General features: G+C 46.1%; 1 protein-coding gene across 1 annotated transcript in view; it reads right to left on the reverse strand.

Moving 5' to 3' along the window:
- Positions 1 to 21,021, reverse strand: part of ube3b (ubiquitin protein ligase E3B) — a 52,318-nt gene that overhangs the window by 2,030 nt on the left and 29,267 nt on the right. The window contains exons 15-27 of the mRNA XM_033043783.1: positions 20,720 to 20,891; positions 20,051 to 20,169; positions 18,809 to 18,923; positions 15,934 to 16,033; positions 13,988 to 14,107; positions 13,037 to 13,213; positions 12,187 to 12,297; positions 10,776 to 10,913; positions 9,123 to 9,188; positions 7,181 to 7,239; positions 4,897 to 5,079; positions 3,129 to 3,240; positions 865 to 957 (exon numbers count right to left, since the gene is read on the reverse strand). Coding sequence (XP_032899674.1) covers positions 865 to 957; positions 3,129 to 3,240; positions 4,897 to 5,079; positions 7,181 to 7,239; positions 9,123 to 9,188; positions 10,776 to 10,913; positions 12,187 to 12,297; positions 13,037 to 13,213; positions 13,988 to 14,107; positions 15,934 to 16,033; positions 18,809 to 18,923; positions 20,051 to 20,169; positions 20,720 to 20,891 — 1,565 coding nt within the window. The remainder of the gene's footprint in view (positions 1 to 864; positions 958 to 3,128; positions 3,241 to 4,896; positions 5,080 to 7,180; positions 7,240 to 9,122; positions 9,189 to 10,775; positions 10,914 to 12,186; positions 12,298 to 13,036; positions 13,214 to 13,987; positions 14,108 to 15,933; positions 16,034 to 18,808; positions 18,924 to 20,050; positions 20,170 to 20,719; positions 20,892 to 21,021) is intronic.

The raw sequence follows: 21,021 nt of genomic DNA on the forward strand, positions 1-21,021 counted from the left end.
TCCTTGCTCCTAAGATAGACACAAAATGCTGGAGTAACCCAGCAGGTCAGGCCAGCATTTCTGGACCAAAGGAATAGGTGACGTATCGGGTCGAGGCCCTTCATCAATACCATGCTGATTTATCTGATGAAGGGTCTCGACCCGTAAAATCACCTATTCGTTTTCTCCAGAGATTTTACTCCACTATTTTGTGTCTATCTTTGGTGCAGTGTAGCATCTGCAGTTCCTTCTTACACACTCATCCTTGCTCCTGTCGGATTAATTGATCGTGGCGGAGAGGATTGAAACAGGGAAGGGAAACATAATTCAGGGCCCACGTTACTAACTGCATTGATCTGCAGCATTTAGGATGTGTGCGACTAATTAAAAGATGCAGCATAGAAACAGGCCTTCCTGCCCAATGAGTCAATGGCGACCATCTCACACCCAGTCATACTAGTTCTAGACCGTACTATGTTTCCATCCACTCCCTACACGCTGAGGGTAATGTGCAATTAACCGACAATCCCACACGTCTTTGAGATGTAGGAAAAATGGAGGTACAGTGAGGAAGCCCTCGGGGTTACAGTGAGAACGTGCAAACTCCACACAGACAGCACCCGAGGTCTGGTTGAACACGGGTCTCTGGCGCTGTGAAGCAGCGGCTATACCAGCTGCGCCACCGTGCTGCCGGCATTTTTTTTAAGAAGCCCGACGATATTATCTGTTTGAACTCACGATACATGGCCATTCAGTTTAGGTACAGAAGGGCCTGAAGCTTCTTGTGGGTCCAGACAGTGGAAGGGATAAGCATCAGCGGGGGGAGATATTGCGGGAATATATTTGGTGTGATGGTGGGGGGGAAAGAGTGACAATTCAACCCACCTGATCGTCTGAAACCTCCACACAGCGAATGGAGAAGGGGGGTTTAAGGTAAGCAAAGCCCAGGAGGGGCGGTCGGGAGCAGCTGGTGACAAACTGGAAAAATAAACAATAGTTTAGACTTTCGAGATACAGCGCAGAAACAGCCCAGCGACCAGCGACCCCCACACACTAACTAACTAACACCATCCAACACACTCGGGACAATTTACAATTTTACTAAAGCCAATTAAGCTACACTTTGGAGTGTCGGAAGAAACCACAGCACCCAGAGCAAAAGAAAAATATATATATACAAATTATATTTGATTGCTATGTTGATGTCTTTACAAAGTAGTTTGGTCACATTGCTTATCGAATTGCCACGTCACGCTGATCTTTCAATATTGCTTGCTTGTGCCTATCCCACTCTTGTAATACTGAGTTGGATGATCAGCCATGATCATATTGAATGGCGGTGCAGGCTCGAAGGGCCTACTCCTGCACCTATTTTCTATGTATCTATCGTGCAGAAGATAGACACAAGGTACTGGAGTAACTCAGCGGGTCAGGCAGCACCTGGAGAAAAAGGATGGGTGACGTTTCGGGCCGGGCCCCTTCTTCAGACTGAAAGTAGGGGTTGGGGAGAGGTGAAAGAGCTGGAGGCGAGAAAAGATCAGGGCCAGCCACAAATGACCTCAGGTAGGGGGGTGCCTGTTGGCTAGGGAAGGTATGATCTCAAGAGAAACAATGTGTTAAACTGTGGAACTGGTAAAACACCAGGATGGAGGAAGTGGAGTGTGAGAAACATAGAAAATAGGCCATTCAGCCCCTCGAACCAGCACCGCCATTCAATGTGATCATGGCTGATCATCCACAATCAGTACCCCGTTCCTGCTTTCTCCCCATATCCCTTGGGTCTGTTAGCCCTAAGAGCTACAGTATATCCAACTCTCTCTTGAATACATCCAATGAATTGGCCTCTACTGCCTTCTGTGGCAGAGAATTCCACAGATTCACGACTCTGGGTGAAAAGGTTTCTCCATCGCAGTCCTAAATGACCTACCACTTATTCTTAAATAATTCTACACAGTTTAAGAATAAGGGGAAAGTCATTTAGAACGGAGATGAGGAAATACTTTTTCACATAGAGAGTTGTGAGTCTGTGGAATTCTCTGCCTGAGAGGGCGGTGGAGGCAGGTTCTCTGGATGCTTTCTAGAGAGAGCTAGATAGGGCTCTTAAAAATAGCGGAGTCAGGGGATATGGGGAGAAGTCAGGAACGGGGTACTGATTGGGGATGATCAGCCATGATCACATTGAATGGGGGTGCTGGCTCGAGGGGCCGAATGGCCTACTCCTGCACCTATTGTCTATTGAGATCAAGGAAAATGTAGAATAGATGATTGTTAGCTGGGAGAAGGTAACAACAAAGCAAACAGATAAAATGTAGTCGTAGACAGTCAGACTGGTCGGAGAACTGGGACGGGATGGAGAGAGAGGGAGGGAAAGCAAGGGTTACTTGAAATAAGTACTTCTTCCATATATATTTATTCCAGGTCATAGAGTGATACAGTGTGGAAACAGGCCCTTCGGCCCAACTTGCCCCAGCCACACTAGAAACATAGAAAATAGGTGCAGGAGTAGGCCATTCGGCCCTTCGAGCCTGCACCGTAATTCAATATGATCATGGCTGATCATTCAACTCAGTATCCTGTACCTGCCTTCTCTCTATACCCCCTGATCCCTCTAGCCACAAGGGCCACATCTAACCCTCTTAAATATAGCCAATTAACTGGCCTCAACTACTTTCTGTGGCAGAGAATTCCACAGATTCACCACTCTCTGTGTGAACATTTTTTCTCTCATCTAGTCCCACCTTCCTGCGCTTGGTCCATATCCTTCCAAACCTGTCCTATCCATGTACCTGTCTAACTGTTTCTTAAACGTTGGGATAGTCCCAGCCTCAACTACCTCATCTGGCAGCTCGTTCCATACACCCACCACCCTTTGTCTGAAAAAGTTACCCCTCAGATTCCTGTTCCCCTTCACCTTGAACCTATGTCCTCTGGTCCTCGATTCCCCTACTCTGGGCAAGAGACTCTGTGCGTCTATCCGATCTATTCCTCCCATGATTTTATACACCTCTATAACGTCAAGGTAGACTTCCATGTTATTTTCCTTATTTGAGCACTGAAAATTGAGCATTGTGGAACAAGATGAGTTAAAACCTGTCTAAATAAAAGTAATTAATAGAAAAAGTGCTTAAAATTAGTAAAAATGCACCGACCTTAAGAAACATGGCTCGTTCTTCTGCTGTGAAGTCGTGAGCTAAAATATCCCAGAGCCAGGCAATGACTCGGTGACTGCCATGGAAGCCTCCGTAATATACCGTGTGCTTTCTGCGTGATCAATAAACACATTGTGTGGTTACTCTGAGAGAAGAAGGGATGAATACAGTGTGCTTTCTGTACAAGAGGAGTGATCAATACACTGTTTTTTACACCAGGGAAGTGATCAGTACATAGTATGCTTTTTTGATGAGTGAAGTGATCAATACTGTGCTTTCTCTGAGAGAAATGATCAATACATTGCTTAGTGTATGAGAGAAGTAATTACTACACTGTGTGCTTTCTGTACGAGATAAGTTTAGTTTGGTTTACAGATACAGCGAGGAAACAAGCCCTTTCGGCCGACCAGGCCCGCGCCGACCAGCGATCCCCGCACATTGACACTATCCTATACCCACTAGGGACAATTTTTACATTTACCAAGCCAATTAACCTGCATACCTGTGCGTCTTTGGAGTGTGGGAGGAAACTGAAGATCTCGGAGAAAACCCATGTGGTCACAGGGAGAACGTACAAACTCCTTGTAGTCGGGATTGAACCCGGGTCTCCAGCGCTGCATTCGCTGGAAGGCAGCAACTCCACCGATGGGCCACCGTGCCACCACTGAATCACCATTCTGCTTTCAGTACCAGAGGTGATCAGTACACTATGTGCTTTTTCTGTGAGAAGTGATCCAGTGTGCTTTGTCTATGAGAGGTGATGAATACAGTGTGTGCTTTGTGTACAAGAGAAGGGATCAATACATAGTGTGCTTTCAGCACCAGAGAGGTGATCGATACACTGCGCTTACTCTGAGAGGTGATCACAACAGTGTGCTTTGTCTATGAGAGAAGTGATGAATACACAGTGTGCTCTGTACGAGAGGTGATCAATACACTGTGCTCTATGTAGGAGAGAAACAATCAATACAGTGTGCTTTTGTCTACAAGACAACGATCAATACACAGTGTGCTTTCTGTTCGAGAGAAATCTATTTTAGACTGTTTTAGTTTGTTTTAGAGACACAGCGTGGAAACAGGTCCTCTGGCCCACTGAGTTCTCGCCGACCAGCGATCGCCCGTACACTAGTTTTATCCTACACACTAGGGACAATTTACAGAAGCCAATTAGCCAACAAGTTTTTGGAATGTGGGAGGAAGCCGGAGCACCCGGAGTAAAAAACGCACGCAGGTGACAGGGAGGATGTACAAACTCCGTAGAGGCAGCACCCGTAATCAGGATCGAATCTGGGTCACTGGCGCCGTGAGGCAGCAGCTCTACCGTTGATGAACACTGGATCTTCAATGCATTTTTCTTACTTTGACACAAATATTCATCCCACAAAATGATAGCGAGTGATGAACGTGAGTTTCGGACCCGGGTCTCAGGCACCGTGAGGCAGTAATTCTATTGCTACGCCACTGTGCTGGCCTAAACAAGGAGGAGGTTAAGCAGAGGAATCGAGCCCATATTCTCGTCCCAGTTACGAAAATACCTTGCCCACATACAATACTATGATCCAGTATTCACGGGTGTCAGAGGTTATGGGGAGAAGGCAGGAGAATGGGGTTAGGAGAGAGAGAGACCAGCCATGATTGAATGGCGGAGGAGACTTGATGGGCCGAATGGCCTAATTCCACTCCTATTCCTCATGACCTTATTCCCACTTCCTGGCAGTGACATTAAAAAAAAGACTGAACTGTTTGCAGAGTTTCTTCGCGATCTTACTTGAGGTCGTCCAAGTCGATCTCGGCGTTGTCTCCTGCAATGAGGCGCTGCACTTCAGGCGTGGAAAACATACGGAGCCACTCGGGGTTAATGATGGAGCGGAAGCCGCGGATGAAAGCCACCGTCTGGTCTTTAACCTGAGTGTGCATGCGGAAGTGGGCCATCAGGTGGATGTAACTGATTCTGGTGAGGAAAGGCAGCAATTTCAGTCCTTGAACAACAAGCTCAACAATCCCCAAACGTGCATCTTCTGCACTGAAAAACAGATTGTAAACATTGCATTAGCACAAAACATACTAGTAGGATAGGCAGCACAGGCAAATAGGGAAGCTGCAATTGAAGGAAACTAAAAACAAAAGTTGAAAATATTCATACAAGCTGCCTCGCAGCACCAGAGACCCAGGTTTGATCCTGACTACGGGTGCTGTCTGTACGGAGTTTGCACGTTCTCCCCGTGACCTGCCTGGGTTTTCTCCCACACTCCCAAAATTGGCTTCGGTGAAATTGTACATTGTCCCTGGTGTGTTGAACAGTGCTAGTGTCTGGGGTGATCCCTGGTCTGCAAGGACTCAGTGGGCCGAAGGGCCAGTTTCCATGCTGTACCTCTAAAACACTATTTAGTACATATTCTTCTTTTTTTTAAGTCTATAAAACAGCCCCTAGCATTAATTGTGTATCGACAGTTCAAAATTAAATTGAATTGAATAAATGTTAGTAGCCAAGTATGTACACATACAATGAATTTGCCTTGGTGCTCCGCTCACAAGTAACAACACGATATACAGTCGACAATTAAAAATAAAACATTAGAATTTAAACATGTGAAGAATGAAATAAAATACCAGAGCAAAAGGAGGCTACAGACTTTTGGTTATTGAGTAGAGCTACTACTCGTGGATAAAAACTGTTTTTATGTCTGTGGCTGTGGCAGCTTTGACGGTCCGGAGTCGCCTTCCAGAGGGAAGTGATTCAAAGAGTTTGTGGCCAGGGTGAGAGGGGTCCGAGATGATCTAACCCGCTCGCTTCCTGGCCCTTGCAGTGTACAGTTTGTCGATGGGGGGGGGAAATATTGCAGCCAACAACCTTCTCAGCTGATCGAACGATTTGCTGCAGCCTCCGGATGTCGTGCTTGGTGGCCGAGCCAAACCAGACCATGATGGAGAAGGTGAGGATGGACTCTATGATGGCAGTATAAACCTGGACCATCATTGCCTGTGGCAGATTGTGTTTCCTCAGCTGTGTTTCTATCTCCTGTTCACTTTGATTCTTTCACTGGATTGTGGATGGGGATCAAATCCTGTCCTCCCTGGACTCCCAATGTGAGATCACACCACTTACCAACTGTGACTTCCATGATTGTTTTTGTTGCATAAATAATAAGGTTATGAAGAACTTTGATGAGTGTACATAACCTCACAATGTGCCTCCCTCTCCCCTGACAAGGCAGGATTAGGAGGGAGAGATAGATCAGCCATGATTGAATGGCGGAGTAGACATGATGGGCCGAATGGCCCAATTCTGCTCCTATTACTTATGACTCTCAGTCTGAAGAAGGGACTCGACCTGAAATGTCACCCATTCCTTCTATCCAGAGATGCTGCTTGTTCCGCTGAGTTACTGGAGCATTTTGTGTGAGAACCAGCATCTGCAGTTCCTTCCTACACAGCTCACAAATGTGACCCTGGCTGCTGAAGAACATAATCTGATGGAAAGGAAGTGACTATTGAAGGCTAAACCCTTGAGATGTTGTAAAAACTGTCACTATGGGAAGGATACAATTCCGATAGCCTTAAATATAGTGTGGTGACCTTTACTATGAAACTACACCATAGCAGGGACTTATTAATTAGAGTAGGTGAAAGGAGCCCCGAACTCTTACTTTAAAAAATGTATAGATCAATCCCGAGTGATCAATTCCGAGTCCCAGGTTCGATCCTAACTACGGCTGTGCGGAGTTTGTCCGTTCTCCCTGTGACCGTGTGGGTTTTCTCCGGGACCTATGGTTTCCTCCCACATTCCAAAGGCATGCGGGTTTGTAGGTTAATTGATTTCTGCAAATTGCCCCTAGTGTGTAGCAAGCAAAAGCAAGATTCCATTGAACGAGGCTACGGTTGGTCGCTGGTCGACGTGGACTCGGGGGACCGAAGGGCTTGTTTCCACGTTGTGTCTTTAAACTAAACTAAACTAATACTACGGAAACATTTGTAAAAGGAAGAGACATTTTCATTTAAAAGTAACGTTAACAACACCCTACTAATGGAAAAGTAGCTCAATGAAGACTCACTTATTTTCATTGGTTACCCCTATGGTTTTTCCTCCTGGTATCAGCTCATGGCAAACAAGCTGTTGAAGGGAAAAACAAATTGTAAGCGTTGCAAACCAACTAATTTTATTTGCTTAATTAGTTTATCAGTTTTATTAGGGCCGCACGTTGGCCCAGCGGTAGAGTTGCTGCCTCACAGCGCTTGCAGCGCCAGAGACCCGGGTTTGATCCCAACTACGGGTGCTGTCTGTATGGAGTTTGTACGTTCTCCCTGTCACCTGCGTGGGCTTTCCCCGAGATCTTCAGTTTCCTCCCACACCCCAAAGAAGTGCAGGTATGTAGGTAAATTGGCTTGGTAAATGTAAAAAATGTCCCTTGTGTGTGTAGGATAGTGTTAATATGCGGGGACTGCTGGTCGGTGCGGACTCGGTGGGTCGAAGGGCCTGTTTCCGCGCTGTATCTCTAAACTAAACTAAACTAAATTAAGACAGCTAAGAGCCTCTTGAAGTTGCTCAATGTTGCTGGACTAAAGGTCCTGTCCCACTTGGCCGTCATTTACGCGACAGGCCGCAAGTGACTGGCGTGCGACGGTCGCGCCTTACGGCGGCAGAGACCTGGTTTCAACCCCGACTATGGGTGCTGTCTGTATGGAGTTTGCAGGTTCTCCCTGTGTGCGCATGCTGTTTCTCCGGCTGCTCGGTGTCCTCCCACACTCCAAAGATGTGCAGGTTTGTAGGTTAATTGGCTTCTGTAAATTGATTCTTAGTGCATGGGTGATCGATGGTCGGCAGGGACTCAGTGGGCCGAAAGGCCTGTTTCCACGCTGTATCTTTAAACTAAATGCTTCAACGCCACAGATTAAACAAAACAGGAGAAACTAGTCATTAAATTGAAGCATAAATTAATATCAATTTGCTTTTAAAATCCATTAGTTTCACTCAAAAAAAATGATTTTTCTAGTATTAAATTCAGAGGCTAAATGATTCGAGAAGATTTAGACCAGGGATTCCCTACCTTTTTCGTCCCGTTTACCCCAGGCAACTTTAATAGCACATAACAATGTTATATCAATTATTTATGAACAACTAATGATGAACAGATACCGGTATACCAGAACCAAACACAGTCAATGAGAAGAAATATGTACAAATCCAGAATCAACAAATTTACCCCCTGGGTAGGCGAAATTTACCCCAGGTTGGGAACCCTTGACATCGACCATTGTAAATGGAATGTTCGCACCATATTGCTCCGGCCATCGCAAAGCTAGCCCCAAAACCAGGTCTACTATGGACTGGATGAGAGTCTGAGTCTTAATGGAGTTCTCCATTTGTCTTTTGGTAAATATGTAAGCCACATACATTAAATACCCCAGAGTTTACAAGTCTCTGCTCACTTTATGCAGTTACTTCTATAAGCTGGGGTACTATCCCATTCACATCTACCCCATTGTGAATATTGGACTTTGTCTCTAGAACTGATGCCTTACAGAGCCAGAGACCCGAGTTTGATCCTAACCATGGGTGCTGTCTGTGCGGAGTTTGTATGTTCTCTCTGTGGCCGTGTGGGTTTTCTCCGGGTTCTCCGGTTTCCTCCCACACTCCAAAGATGTACGGGTTTGAAGGTTAATTGGCTTTTGGTGAAAGTGACATTGTCTCTAGCGTGTAGGATAGCGCTAGTGTACGGGTGATCGCTGGCCAGCACGGACACGGTGGGCTGTTTACATGCTGCATCTTTAAAGTCTGTAAGTGTAAAGTCAACTGGTGCGCTACAATGCCCGGAACTGTACTCTGCATTCTGGACCTTCCCTTTTGTTCTATCTATTGTACTCAAGGTTGACTTGATAGTATTTATGTATATAGTATTATCTGATCTGTTTGGATAGCATGCAAAAGAAAGCTTTTCACAGTACCCATGACAATAAACCTAAACCTAGTTGTCCTCGATAGTGTATAGATATTACCTGACCCATAACGTCTTCATCATAAGATAATGTCAAACCAAGGTCACCAATGTCACCATCGTAACGCTGTAGACAAAGACAAAATGCAATCACTACAATTATAGACCACAGTCCTGTTTCGCATCCAAGATGCACATGAAACATATGTAATAAGTTCATCGTCCTTGCATGCACATCGAGCTGAAATTCAGGCATTTGATATAGCATCCTACGCTAACTTATTCTAGATTCTTTAGAAGGCTCGGAACTCCTTGCTTTCTAAGAAATTAGAGGTGTTGGAAGCTCAGTTCAGTTCAGAGATACAGCGCGGAAACAGGCCCTTCGGCCCACCGGGTCCGTGCCGACCACCCCGCACACTAACACTATACTACACACACTAGGGGGAAATTTTACACGTATACCAAGAAGCCAATTAACCTACAAAGCCACACGTCTTTGGAGTGCAGGAGGAAACCAGAGCGCCCGGAGAAAACCCACGGGGAGAACGTGAAAACTCCGTACAGACAGCACCCGTGGTCAGGATCAAACCGGGGTCTCTAGCGCTGTAAGGCAGCAACTCTACCGCTGCGCCATCGTGCCGCCCAAGTCAAATTTCTAATTTAGTCCAGTTAGCTACATAATTAATAAATGTAAATGTGATTGTGCAGTTTTAACAGGCAGTGCAAAGATCAGTTGATCTATCTATCAGTTGTGAATGGTTACATTCGGACTAAATGCATTTAGGTAGCACTTCCAAGGTGGAGAAATGCCCCACAGATCTTACGGGTTGTTCCAATTGATACTTTACGTTGAAGACGAATTTAAAAAAAGACACAAAATGCTGGAGGAACTGCTGGAGACTTGCTGAGTTACCCTCGCCTGTGTCTACCTATTACCTGCCACGCTTCGGAAGGAACTGCAGATGCTGGTTTAAACCGAAGATAGGTACGAAAATGCTGGAGTAACTGAGCAGGACAGGCAGCAGCTCTGGAGAGAAGGAATGGGTGACGTTTCGGGTCGAGACCCTTCTTCAGACTGAGAGTCAGGGAAAGGGAAACGAGAGATATAGACGGTGATGTGGAGACATATAGAACAAACGAATGAAAGATAGTCACGATGACAAGTAATGATGATCCAGGAAACAGGACATTGTTAGCTGTGGGCGGCTAGGTGAAAACGAGTTACAGACAATGAAACTCAACAAGACGACTTTGAAGCTGGCACGACTTGAGTCGGGGAGGGATGGAGAGAGAGGGGATGCAAGGGTCAATTGAAGTTAGAGAAGTCAATATCCATATCACTGGGTTGTAAGCTGCCCAAGTGAAATATAAGGTGCTGTACCTCCAATTTGCGATTACCTGCCACACTTTGAACTGCCTCTGCTCTCTCTCAGCTTCCTTCCCCTCCCCTACCATCAGTCTGAAGAAGGGTCCCGACTAGAAAACATCACCTACTCATGTTCTCCAGCGATGCTGCCTGGCCCGCTGAGTTACTCCAGCACTTTGTGCCCACATGGATCAGTGCTGGTCAAGTGAGTCACTTTGCTGCAGTAATGCAGCACGAGTGGTCGAATGAGGCAAATCCAAATTACATCGGTTTTTTCTTAAATTCTGCTTACTTTTTTTCCGCTTTCGAGTTCCAACGAACCTTCTACTAAAATCAGCTCATAATTACCTTTATGGAGGTGAGGTTTTTGTAGAACTCAGCGTCCAGGGATGGAAGTTCATCAATTGAGCTGTACAATGCACTGTGATGATGTCCAAGCACCTGACTGAGGAAGAAGGAGGCAAAGGGAACATCCACCACTATCCCCTGTTGAAAGGAAATGTTAAAATACTTTTTAGTTTAGCTAACAGATACAGCGCAGAAACAGGCCCTTCACCCCACCATATCCGCGCCGACCAGCGATCCCCGAACGTTGACACCATCCTACACACACTAGGGACAATTTACATTTATACCAAGCCAACTAACCTAGAAACCTGCACGTCTTTGGAGTGTCAGGTCAGGTCGGGGGGAGATCCCCCCCGCCATGGGTACCATGTAATCCCGTGCTACCTGCGAACTATGATGAGTTTGGAGTGTGGGACTAAACCGGAGCGCCCGGAGAAAACCCACGCAGGTCACAGGGACAAGGCACCATCACCGTACACTCAGCATGGAAGGTCAGGATCAAACTTAGGTCTCTGGCGCTGTAAGGCAGCAACTCTACCGCTGCGCCACCATTAGCATAATTAAAGCAATCTGTATTCCAGCGATGGCGATGATGGATTTGGCAGCAACTACAGCAGATGAAAGAAGTTTAAAAGCTAATGGGAGAATGTAAATTCATGGGAATTTTCAGAGACAAGGAAAGGGCCATTAAGTCTGACAAGGCTGCTCATTTATTCTATGTCAATCTTAGATTTTCACCATATAGATCAATTCTTCAACATAATTAATGTCCAACCAAACCTATTGAACATGAGAGACACAAAATGCTGGAGTAACTCAGTGGGTCAGGCAGCATCTCTGGGGAAAAGGAGTAGGTGATGCTTTGGGTCGCACGCATATTGGTGGAACAGAATCTCGTATTTCGCGCGGGCAGCCTACAACCCAGCGGTGTGAATACTGAATTCTCTCATTTCAAGTATTCTCTTTTTCCTCTCTCCCCTCTCCCCCACCCGAGTCGTAATAATATAATTTGTTTATAGGGACAGTGCATATTAATGAACATTTGCATGTAAATATACGAGATTGTAGCCAATCAGTAGCTAATTTCCGTCTCTAGTCCCTACCTATTCCACTAGTCGCATCCTTGTATCCCTCTTGTTATCACACCTTCCCCAGACAACAATGGGCCATTGTGGGCTCCACTCTTCCCGAGGTCATCTGTTTCCGGCCCAGTTAATTCCCGCCAACCCCACCTCTACTTCCCGTCTGAAGAAGGGTTTCGACCCGAAACGTCGCCTGATCCTTTTTCTCCAGTGATGCTGCCGGACCCGCTGAGTTACTCCAGCATTTTGTGTCTCTCTTCAGTGTAAACCAGAATCTGCAGTTCCTTCCTACACTATTTGAACGCAATGCTCGGTAGCTCGGCTTTTACCTCATAGACGGCTTTTCCTAGCATCTTTCCGACAAATTCAAAGAGCTGCAGATGATTTTCATGGATGTACGAGGTGGGGGATGGGTACAGTCGCTCATCTCCACTGGTTGTCTGAAAGAAGTAAAGCAAGTCTAAACTAAACACAAGGTCGAATGGAATCTAACATTATTATATACTACATTTATATTTATTATAACAATAGGACATTTCATCTCTGGGAATAATTTGTAAATGATCAGTATGATGTCAGGGGTTATGGGGTGAAGGCAGGAGAATGAGGTTTGGGGAAAGATAGATCATCCACGAATGGAAGTACACAAAAATGCTGGAGAAACTCAGCGGGTGTAGCAGCATCTATGGAGCGAAGGAGATAGGCAAGAAGGGTTTCGGCCTGAAACATTACCTATCTCCTTCGCTCCATAGATGCTGCTGCACCCGCTGAGTTTCTCCAGCATTTTTGTGTACCTTCGATTTTCCAGCATTTGCAGTTCCTTCTTAAAGCCATGAATGGAGGATAGACCCGATGGGCCGAATGGCCTAATTCTGCTGCTATAACATATGAACATGAGTTTTGAGAGAGAAAAGGATTATACAGTGAAGAAGGCAATGCGCTAGTATGTACAAAAAGGGCAGAAAGTGCTGGGATAGCTCAGCAGGTCAGGAGAACATGGGTATCCATGTTCTCCAGAGATGCTGCCTGATCTGCTGAGTTAAGGGCCTGTCCTACTTGGGTGTCATTTGCGCGTCACTCAGATGGCACGCGAAGATTTTGTACATCCCAAAATCCTGGGGCGCTTATGTTTCCCGTGAATGACATTTGCTTGACTTTTTATTCAAACAGTGACTTTACCTTGAAGAGATTGAGAGCTGGGTCAAAGACCTTCTTGATGATTTCTTCTAAAAATTCCTTGAAGACACCGTCCTGATCAATGCCAGCCTCGTCTACTCCGAGATCATTCATAAATTTCACTCGAATGACCCCCTTCATCGTGTTAACAGGCAATCTGCGCAATTGTTCATATCCATCCTACAAACACAAAGTGGACATTGTCACCTCCTTACTAGAAAAACAATGTCAAATAGCTGTATCGTAAATTTTACTTGAAGTCCTTTCCATCAGGTAGTTATTGTTTGACAGGACACAGGGCAGCACAGCGGTAGAGTTGCTGCCTCACAGCGCCAGAGACCCGGGTTCGATCCTGACTACGGGTGGTGTCTGCGTGGAGTTTGCACGTCCCCCCCCCGCCCCCGTGACTGCGTGAGTTTTCCGTCGTGCTGCTGCAAGTAAAGGGCCTGTCCCACTTGCATGCGATTGCATGCGTTTGGCGCGACCAAACGGAAGCGGAGTTCGCGCTAAGTTCGCGCTAAGTTCGCGCATGACGTCATTTGCGTCATACTTACCAATCAGCTGAGCAGGAGGCGGGCCGACTGAATTTGGGCGTCAGGCGGTGACGTCATCACGCAAAGCCACACACTAGGCGTACGCCATCAAGACGCTGCATACGACCACAATGCGCCTGAGTGCCAACAGGCCGTTGGCGCGCAAAGATTTCGGACACTCAGATTCTCGGAGCCCCGCGCGATGTCGGGACCAGCCCCGCACAACTCCTCGCTTCTAAGTGGGACCGGCCCCGCGCGGCCATACGGTGCCCATACGCCTCAAGCGACCACGTTTGGTTGCGCCAAATGCATGCAATCGCATGCAAGTGGGACAGGCCCTTAAGAATTTTTGATTGTTCTGCCTGGGACACATGACAATAAAACATTCTGGGCTCGTGACTATCCACCAAGGCAAGGCTACCTCAAGCATGCGGGATCTGCGGATGGTAACATGGATAACATGGGGGGATGCAGAGCTCGTCTCCACCAAACCCAATGTCCCCTTCTCCTTCGTCACCATATTCCGAAACAACAGCACTCTCTGTGAAGAGAAAAAAAATTGATCGCATGGATAAGTGATTTATTATTTTCGCCTGCAAATATGATCAGTGAAATCCAATATGGGATAAATTATCATGGAAGTTTAAAGAATTCTATCATCCACAGAGTTTGTGTCCCTTTTACAATTTTGCAAATGTTTGCCTTTATTAGGAATAAACAAGTTAGGAACAGGAAAAGGCCGGAGAAGGGAATTTTGGAAAATTCCTCGGGATTCGGGGATGAACCATCAGTACCCAGGACCTGTAGTTTCAACAGTTTGATCAGAACCATGTAGTTTTCCGAGTCCTTCCCTTCCATTTTCAGTTTTGCAGTTATTTTTGGATGTTATTTTGTCTCCTCCACAGTGAGGCCCCGAGCAGCCATCTCCTCACTCTCCATGATCAATTTCCACATATTCACTCTCTAAGGACCATTTCTCACTCTATTATAGACAATAGGTGCAGGAGTAGGCCATTCGGCCTTTTGAGCCAGCACCGCCATTCAATGTGATCATGGCTGATTATCCACAATCACAATTCCTGCCTTCTCCTCATATCCCCTGACTCCGCTATCTTTAAGAGCCCTATCAAGCTCTCTCTTTTGAAAGTATCCAGAGGAACGGCCTCCACTGCCCTGAGGCAGAGAATTCCACAGACTCACAATTCTCTGTGTGAAAAAATGTTTCCTCATCTAAATGGCTTACCCCTTACTCTTAAACTGTGGCCCCTGGTTCTGGACTCCCCCAAAATCGGAAACATGTTTCCTGCCTCTAGCGTGTCAGAACCCTTAATTATCTTATATGTTTCAATAAGATTCCCTCTCATCCTTCTAAATTCCAGAGTATACAAGCCCAGCTGCTCCATTCTCTCAGCATATGACAGTCCTGCCATCCCGGGAATTAACCTTGAGAACCTTTGCTGTACTCCCTCAATAGCAAGAATGTCCTTCCTTCATTAAACGTGTCTGCAGAAGCCGTAACAGAAGATAATTCAGACTGTCACAATAAAAGGCTTGCGATAAAAACTCTTTCTCGGTTAACATTTGCAACTAAATATCTGAAGGGAAAGGCAACAACCAAACCGTTTTAGTTTTTTTCCTGATCAATCCTATCGCTTTTTGGTATTCTATCTTTTCGCTGCCCGGTCAAATAGAATAAATTGAAATGTGGAACGCTTCATCAGTTCTAGGAGCAGATGGAGGCCATTTGGCCTATCAATTCTACCCCGCCATTCAATCATGGCTGATCTATCTTGCCCCCTCAACCCCATTCTCCTGCCTTCGCCCCCTAACCTCTGACACCTGTACTAACCAAGAATCTGTGAATCTCTGCCTTAAAAATATTGATTATCATAGAGCGTTCACTGTCGATGAGGAAGCTAGCACAGATAATCAGTTACCCTGTATATAGTCATCAGTCAATTAATATGTAGCTTGTTTATGTGAATGACATAAATGAGCTTTATACTGATTCACTCGTGCATTTTTCCTGGTTTGGGTTAACATATTGAAGGAAATCATCATCTAGCAGACCAATTATACTGTTAATAAACACAGATAGCTGGAGTAACTGAACAGGACAGGCAGCATCTCTGGCGACGTTTGGGTAAATGGGTGACGTTTCGGGTCGAGACCCTTCTAAGACCCGAAACGTCACCCATTCCTTCTCTCCAGAGATGGTGCCTGTCCCGCTGAGTTACTCCAGCTTTTTGCCTCTATCTTCGGTGTAAACCTGCATCTGCAGTCCCTTCCTGCACAATGAAACTGCTAGATGGGCTATTCACCTCAATGGCATTGTCGGTATCGCCATCGTTCCACAACAGTACTTACATTCTTGTGTGGGATGGTATGAGGGATGTACTGCAATAATAACTGGGCTCGCTTCCTCCCTTTATCCAAATCCTGGAATATCAAGCTGGGTTTCAAGTCCCTTTGTGAAAGAGATTCAAGTGTGTTATTGTCATATGTCTCCAACATAACAATGACATTCTTACAGCAGCAGCAGCAGAACAGAATATGTAAACATAGTACAGGTGCACAACCTTTTATCCGAAGATCCAAATAACGAAAACCTCCCAATAGCGGCCATTTTTTCGGTCCTTGAAGAAAGGTCCTTGAAAACGTTCACCAAGGGCGGCCCGCAGAGGTGACAGCGGAACCTCCGGTCGGTCCTCGAAGAAAGGGGAACTAAATCCCCATTCATAAAAGAGAAGGTGAGGGTATATTGCGCGGGAGGGTTAATAATTGACAATATGCTGCTGCCTGCCCGCTGAGTTAAAAAGTTCCCACGGTAGACTCACGATACACAGTGTTTCGTGAGTCTTGCGTGGGAACTTTTTAACTCAGTGGGGCAGGCAGCAGCAGCAGATTGTCGCTGCCTTCAGTTTCACCCCACCTACACCCCTCTGCTTCCCGGCCATGTGTGTGACCCCTTCCCTCCCCTCTCCAGCTCCCCGCCCATTGCACCGGCGCGGGGGCTTTGCACTGTCACCGGAGACGTCAGGACCACCAGAAGCCGTTCCCCGAACTGCGCCCCCTCATCGGGACACCGACCCCCAGGCCCACTGCAAGCACGGAGATCCCAGAGACCCACAGCCAACAGCAGCCCAGCCCAGCCCCGCTCCAACTACAGAGGAACCTGGGTTGCGGATGACGGGGCGCAGCTCGGGGCGTCGTAGGGGCCCATCGGGGAGCGGGTTCCTGTTGGTCCTGAAGTCTCCGGCCACCTGCCATCCTCCGGGAACTGTACTGCCCTTGCAGGAGAGTGGGGTTGTTTGCAGTTGCAGAGGGAGGGGGCAAGGGCGGTACAGTTTCCAGTCTCAGCTCCAGTCCAGGGGGGTGGCCGGAGACGTCAGGACCAACGGGACACCGACCCCCAGGCCCACTGCAAGCACGGAGATCCCAGAGACCCACAGCCAGCAGCAACTACAGCCCAGCCCCGCTCCAACTCCATAGGAACACGTAGGGGCAGAAGCTGATGGTGTGCAAGGTACGTCTTGTTCTTGGGGTGGCGGATGAGGGGGCGCAGCTCGGGCTGTGGGCAAACTGCCACTTGTCGCCGTAGCGGCCCATCGGGGAGCGGATTCCTCTGCAGTTGGAGGGGGAGGGGGTATTGTGCTGTTTGATCGCCCCCTGCTATCCCAGGGACAGGGAGACACAGCGGCTTTTTAGACTGGTGGGCAATCACTTCCAAAGTTCTGCCCACACAGTCAGTACACCTCTCCTACACTGCATTTCATACAAACATTTATTCTGCAAGAAAAAACTACATTGAAGACTCAAACTCGCGACCGAGTAACTGCCGGGATCAAGGCGCAAACTCGCGGATATGAGTCGAGCACTCTACCACTGAGCCAGCCATTAAAATCTACGCTAAAAAAATTCCATTCCGAAGACCGACAAATTCTGAATTACGAAAAGTGTCTGGTCCCAAGGCTTTCGGATAAAAGGTTGTGCACCTGTACGCTGTACACAATATAATGAATGAGAAAAAAAAATCAGTGGTTGCACACACACATATATATTATACACTGATTTTTTTTGCTCATACATATATACACATATATATATACACACACACACACACATATATATAATATATATATATATATATACACACACACACACACACACATATATATACACACACACACACACACACACATATATATATATATATATATACATACATACATATAGCTATATCTATGTGTAAGAAAGAACTGCAGATGCTGGTTTAAATCAAAGGTAGACCCTTATTCAGACCCGAAACGTCGCCCATTCCTTCTCTCCAGACATGTTGTCTCACCCGCTGAGTTAGTTCAGCATTTTGTGTCCACATATAGCTATATCTATCTACCTATATCTATCAATTTATCTGTCTCTATCAATATATATACACATACACTCATATTAAAACAAACGAATATGAAAACAGCTCAATTTAAAGTGGTCAAAATGTCTGGAAATGGAATGGTATTAGGGGGAACCCTCAATGTAGAACATCAATTGATAATCATCCCCACCAACTCAGGGAAGGGATTACTTATTAGAACATCAGCAATTAAATCATTACATGGCTCGTAACAACAAAACAGAATCAATCCTCTTTGGGATGGTAAGAGTAGACAACCTCCCAAAATAAATTGGCACCGTGACTGTACTGAACTGAAACTTGACTTTAGGAACCTTTTAAACATTCTAGTTACTAATTCCATAAATCACTAATCATATTGTCATACAGCACAGAAACAGGCCCTTCGGCCCAACTTGCCCACACCGGCCAACATGCTCCATCTACACTTGTCCCACCTGCCTGCATTTGGCCCATATCCCTCTAAACCTGTCCTATCCATGTACCTGTCTAAATGTTTCTTAAGCGCTGCGATATTATCTGCCTTAACTACTTCCTCCGGCAGCTCGTTCCCATACACCCACCACCCTCTGTGTAAAAAAGCTACCCCTCAGGTTCCTATTAGATCTTTCCCCCCCTCACCTTAAACCTTTGTCGTCTGCTTCTAGATTCCCCAATCCTGGGCGAGAGACTCTGCGCGTCTACGCGATCTATTCCTCTCATGATTTTGTACCCCTCTATAAGATCACCCCTCGTCCTCCTGCGCTCCAAGGAATAGAGCCCCAGCCTGCTCAACCTCTCCCTGGAGCTCACACCCTCGAGTCGTGGCGACATCCTCGTGAATCTACTCACTTGCGCAGCCAGTGATCGTCGGGGGCAAAACGTCGTCGGCAGTCGCGCTCGTACAGAGTCATCAGCCACCCGTGAACAGCATGGAACAGCTCCAGTTGCTCCCCATTCGCACTTTCTAAAATACCAAACAAATCACTTAATCAGGATCTCTCCAGATGTCCAGATCTCCAGATCTCTCCAGATCTTAAGGAGACACAAGAGACTGCAGATGCTGGAATCTTGAGCAAAGAAACAAGCTGCTGCAGGAACTCAACAGGTAAGGCATCATCTGCGGAGGGAAATTAGACTGAAGGGTCCCGACCTGAAAAATCATCAGTCCATCTCATTGCGGCGGGTAGAGCCGCTGCCTCATAGCGCCAGGGAACCGGGTTCGATACTGACCTCGTGTGCTTTGTGTGGAACTTGCACCTCCTCACTGTGACTGCGTGGGTTTCCTCCCACATCCCACCGACGTGCGGATTTATAGGTTAATTGGCTTTGATAAAAATTGTAAATTGTCCCTAGGGTGTCGGATAGTGCTAGTGTACAGGGGTGATTGCTGGTCGGCGCGGACCCGGTGGGCCGAAGGGCCTCTCCGCTCTGTATCTCGAAACTGAACTAATAAGCAAAAATAATTACTAGGATATTCAATTTCAATTTTCAATTTCAAAGCACTTTATTCGTCCCCGAGGGGCAATTTAAAAGGGCGCATTACAGTAGCTTTTAAAAAAAGGGACCCAATCAACAAACATAAGCAGCACGCATACTGCACAATCAACCAACACACACATTTCACACACACACTGCACAATCACACAACACACACCGCACATCAACATTCAACACATAGGAATAGTTTTAAAAGTGCTTCCTTAGTGCTTCAATTAAAAAGTGCATATAGAAGGTTATTATTTCATTTCATATGTTCATGAGTCAATGATCAGCATTAAGAAGCTGGACAGCCCTGGGGATGAAGGTTGCCTTCCTCCTCTGTGTCCGGCAACCCAGACAGCAGAGTCTGCGTCCTGAGGGGAGCCACTCATGCTACCACGTATTGAATTGCCTGAATTAGAGTCAATAACATGTTTCAAAAGGCAATGTCAAGATGTATCCTCATACACTTGGGCCACAGTATCAAGATTTAAAAAAAAGATCTTTCCTTTCTGATGCTCAAATCTGAACCCATGATTGTGTCTCCACTAACTTAAGTTGGCTGTGATGATAGACCAGTTACAATCACTGATATCGTGCCATTCAACTTACCCTGAATGCCATCCCAGATCATTTTAAATACAAAGCTATTTAGGAAGGAGGAGATGGTGACCAGCTCTTCCAGCTTAAATGATACTTGCTCTTCATACACCTCGATTTCATCCAGAATCCTGTAATAAGGACATTTGGAATTAATATTTCAAAACCAAGGAGACAATGAGTGTTTTGTTAGGGTTCAGAGGAGGAAAACGAGGACAAATTAAGCAAATTATTATTTATTTCCCCATATGTAGCATTGGTGTCGCCTATAACACTATCCTACACTAGGGACAATTTATCCATTCATACCAAGCCAATTAACTTACAAACCTGTACGTCTTTGGAGTGCTATGAAATCTCGGAATATATGGAGCACAAGGGTCTGATTTTACACCTTTATTCCTTTCTAAATAAAGCTTATTTCGACATCACCACCACCAAAAGTTTTAGCGACTGGCACTACCAGTCTACTACTTTAAGGCAGAGATAGATAGATTCTTGATTAGTATGGGTGTCAGAGGTTATGGGGAGAAGGCAGGAGATTGGGGTTAGGAGGGAGAGATAGATCAGCCATGATTGAATGGCGGAGTAGACCTGATGGGCCGAATGGCCTAATTCTACTCCTATTCCTAATCCTAATGACCTACCAGCCACACTTACTCATACTCAAGCAAAACTTACGTGATAAGGTGCCGAGAGCAGTCACAAAACAACATCAGCATTGCAAGAAGCCGCTTGGATTCCTCAGTGTCATTGTTCAGGCATTCAAGGAATAGCTTCAAGCCCCCTTGGGGCCCCAACTCACAAATGAATGCCCACAGCTTGGGCAACAAGTCGTCTAAATAGGTTAACCCTGTAACAAAGAAATGCAATTACTCAAAACCAAGTAAGAAACTCATCCCTGCATCTTACAGGATTGCCTGTTCAACTCTCACCATTAAAGCCCTGTAGGGAAATAAACAACTTCATTATTATATCCCTTT

Source organism: Amblyraja radiata, chromosome 25 (genome assembly GCF_010909765.2).
Source record: "Amblyraja radiata isolate CabotCenter1 chromosome 25, sAmbRad1.1.pri, whole genome shotgun sequence".
NCBI classification, from domain to species: Eukaryota; Metazoa; Chordata; class Chondrichthyes; order Rajiformes; family Rajidae; genus Amblyraja; species Amblyraja radiata.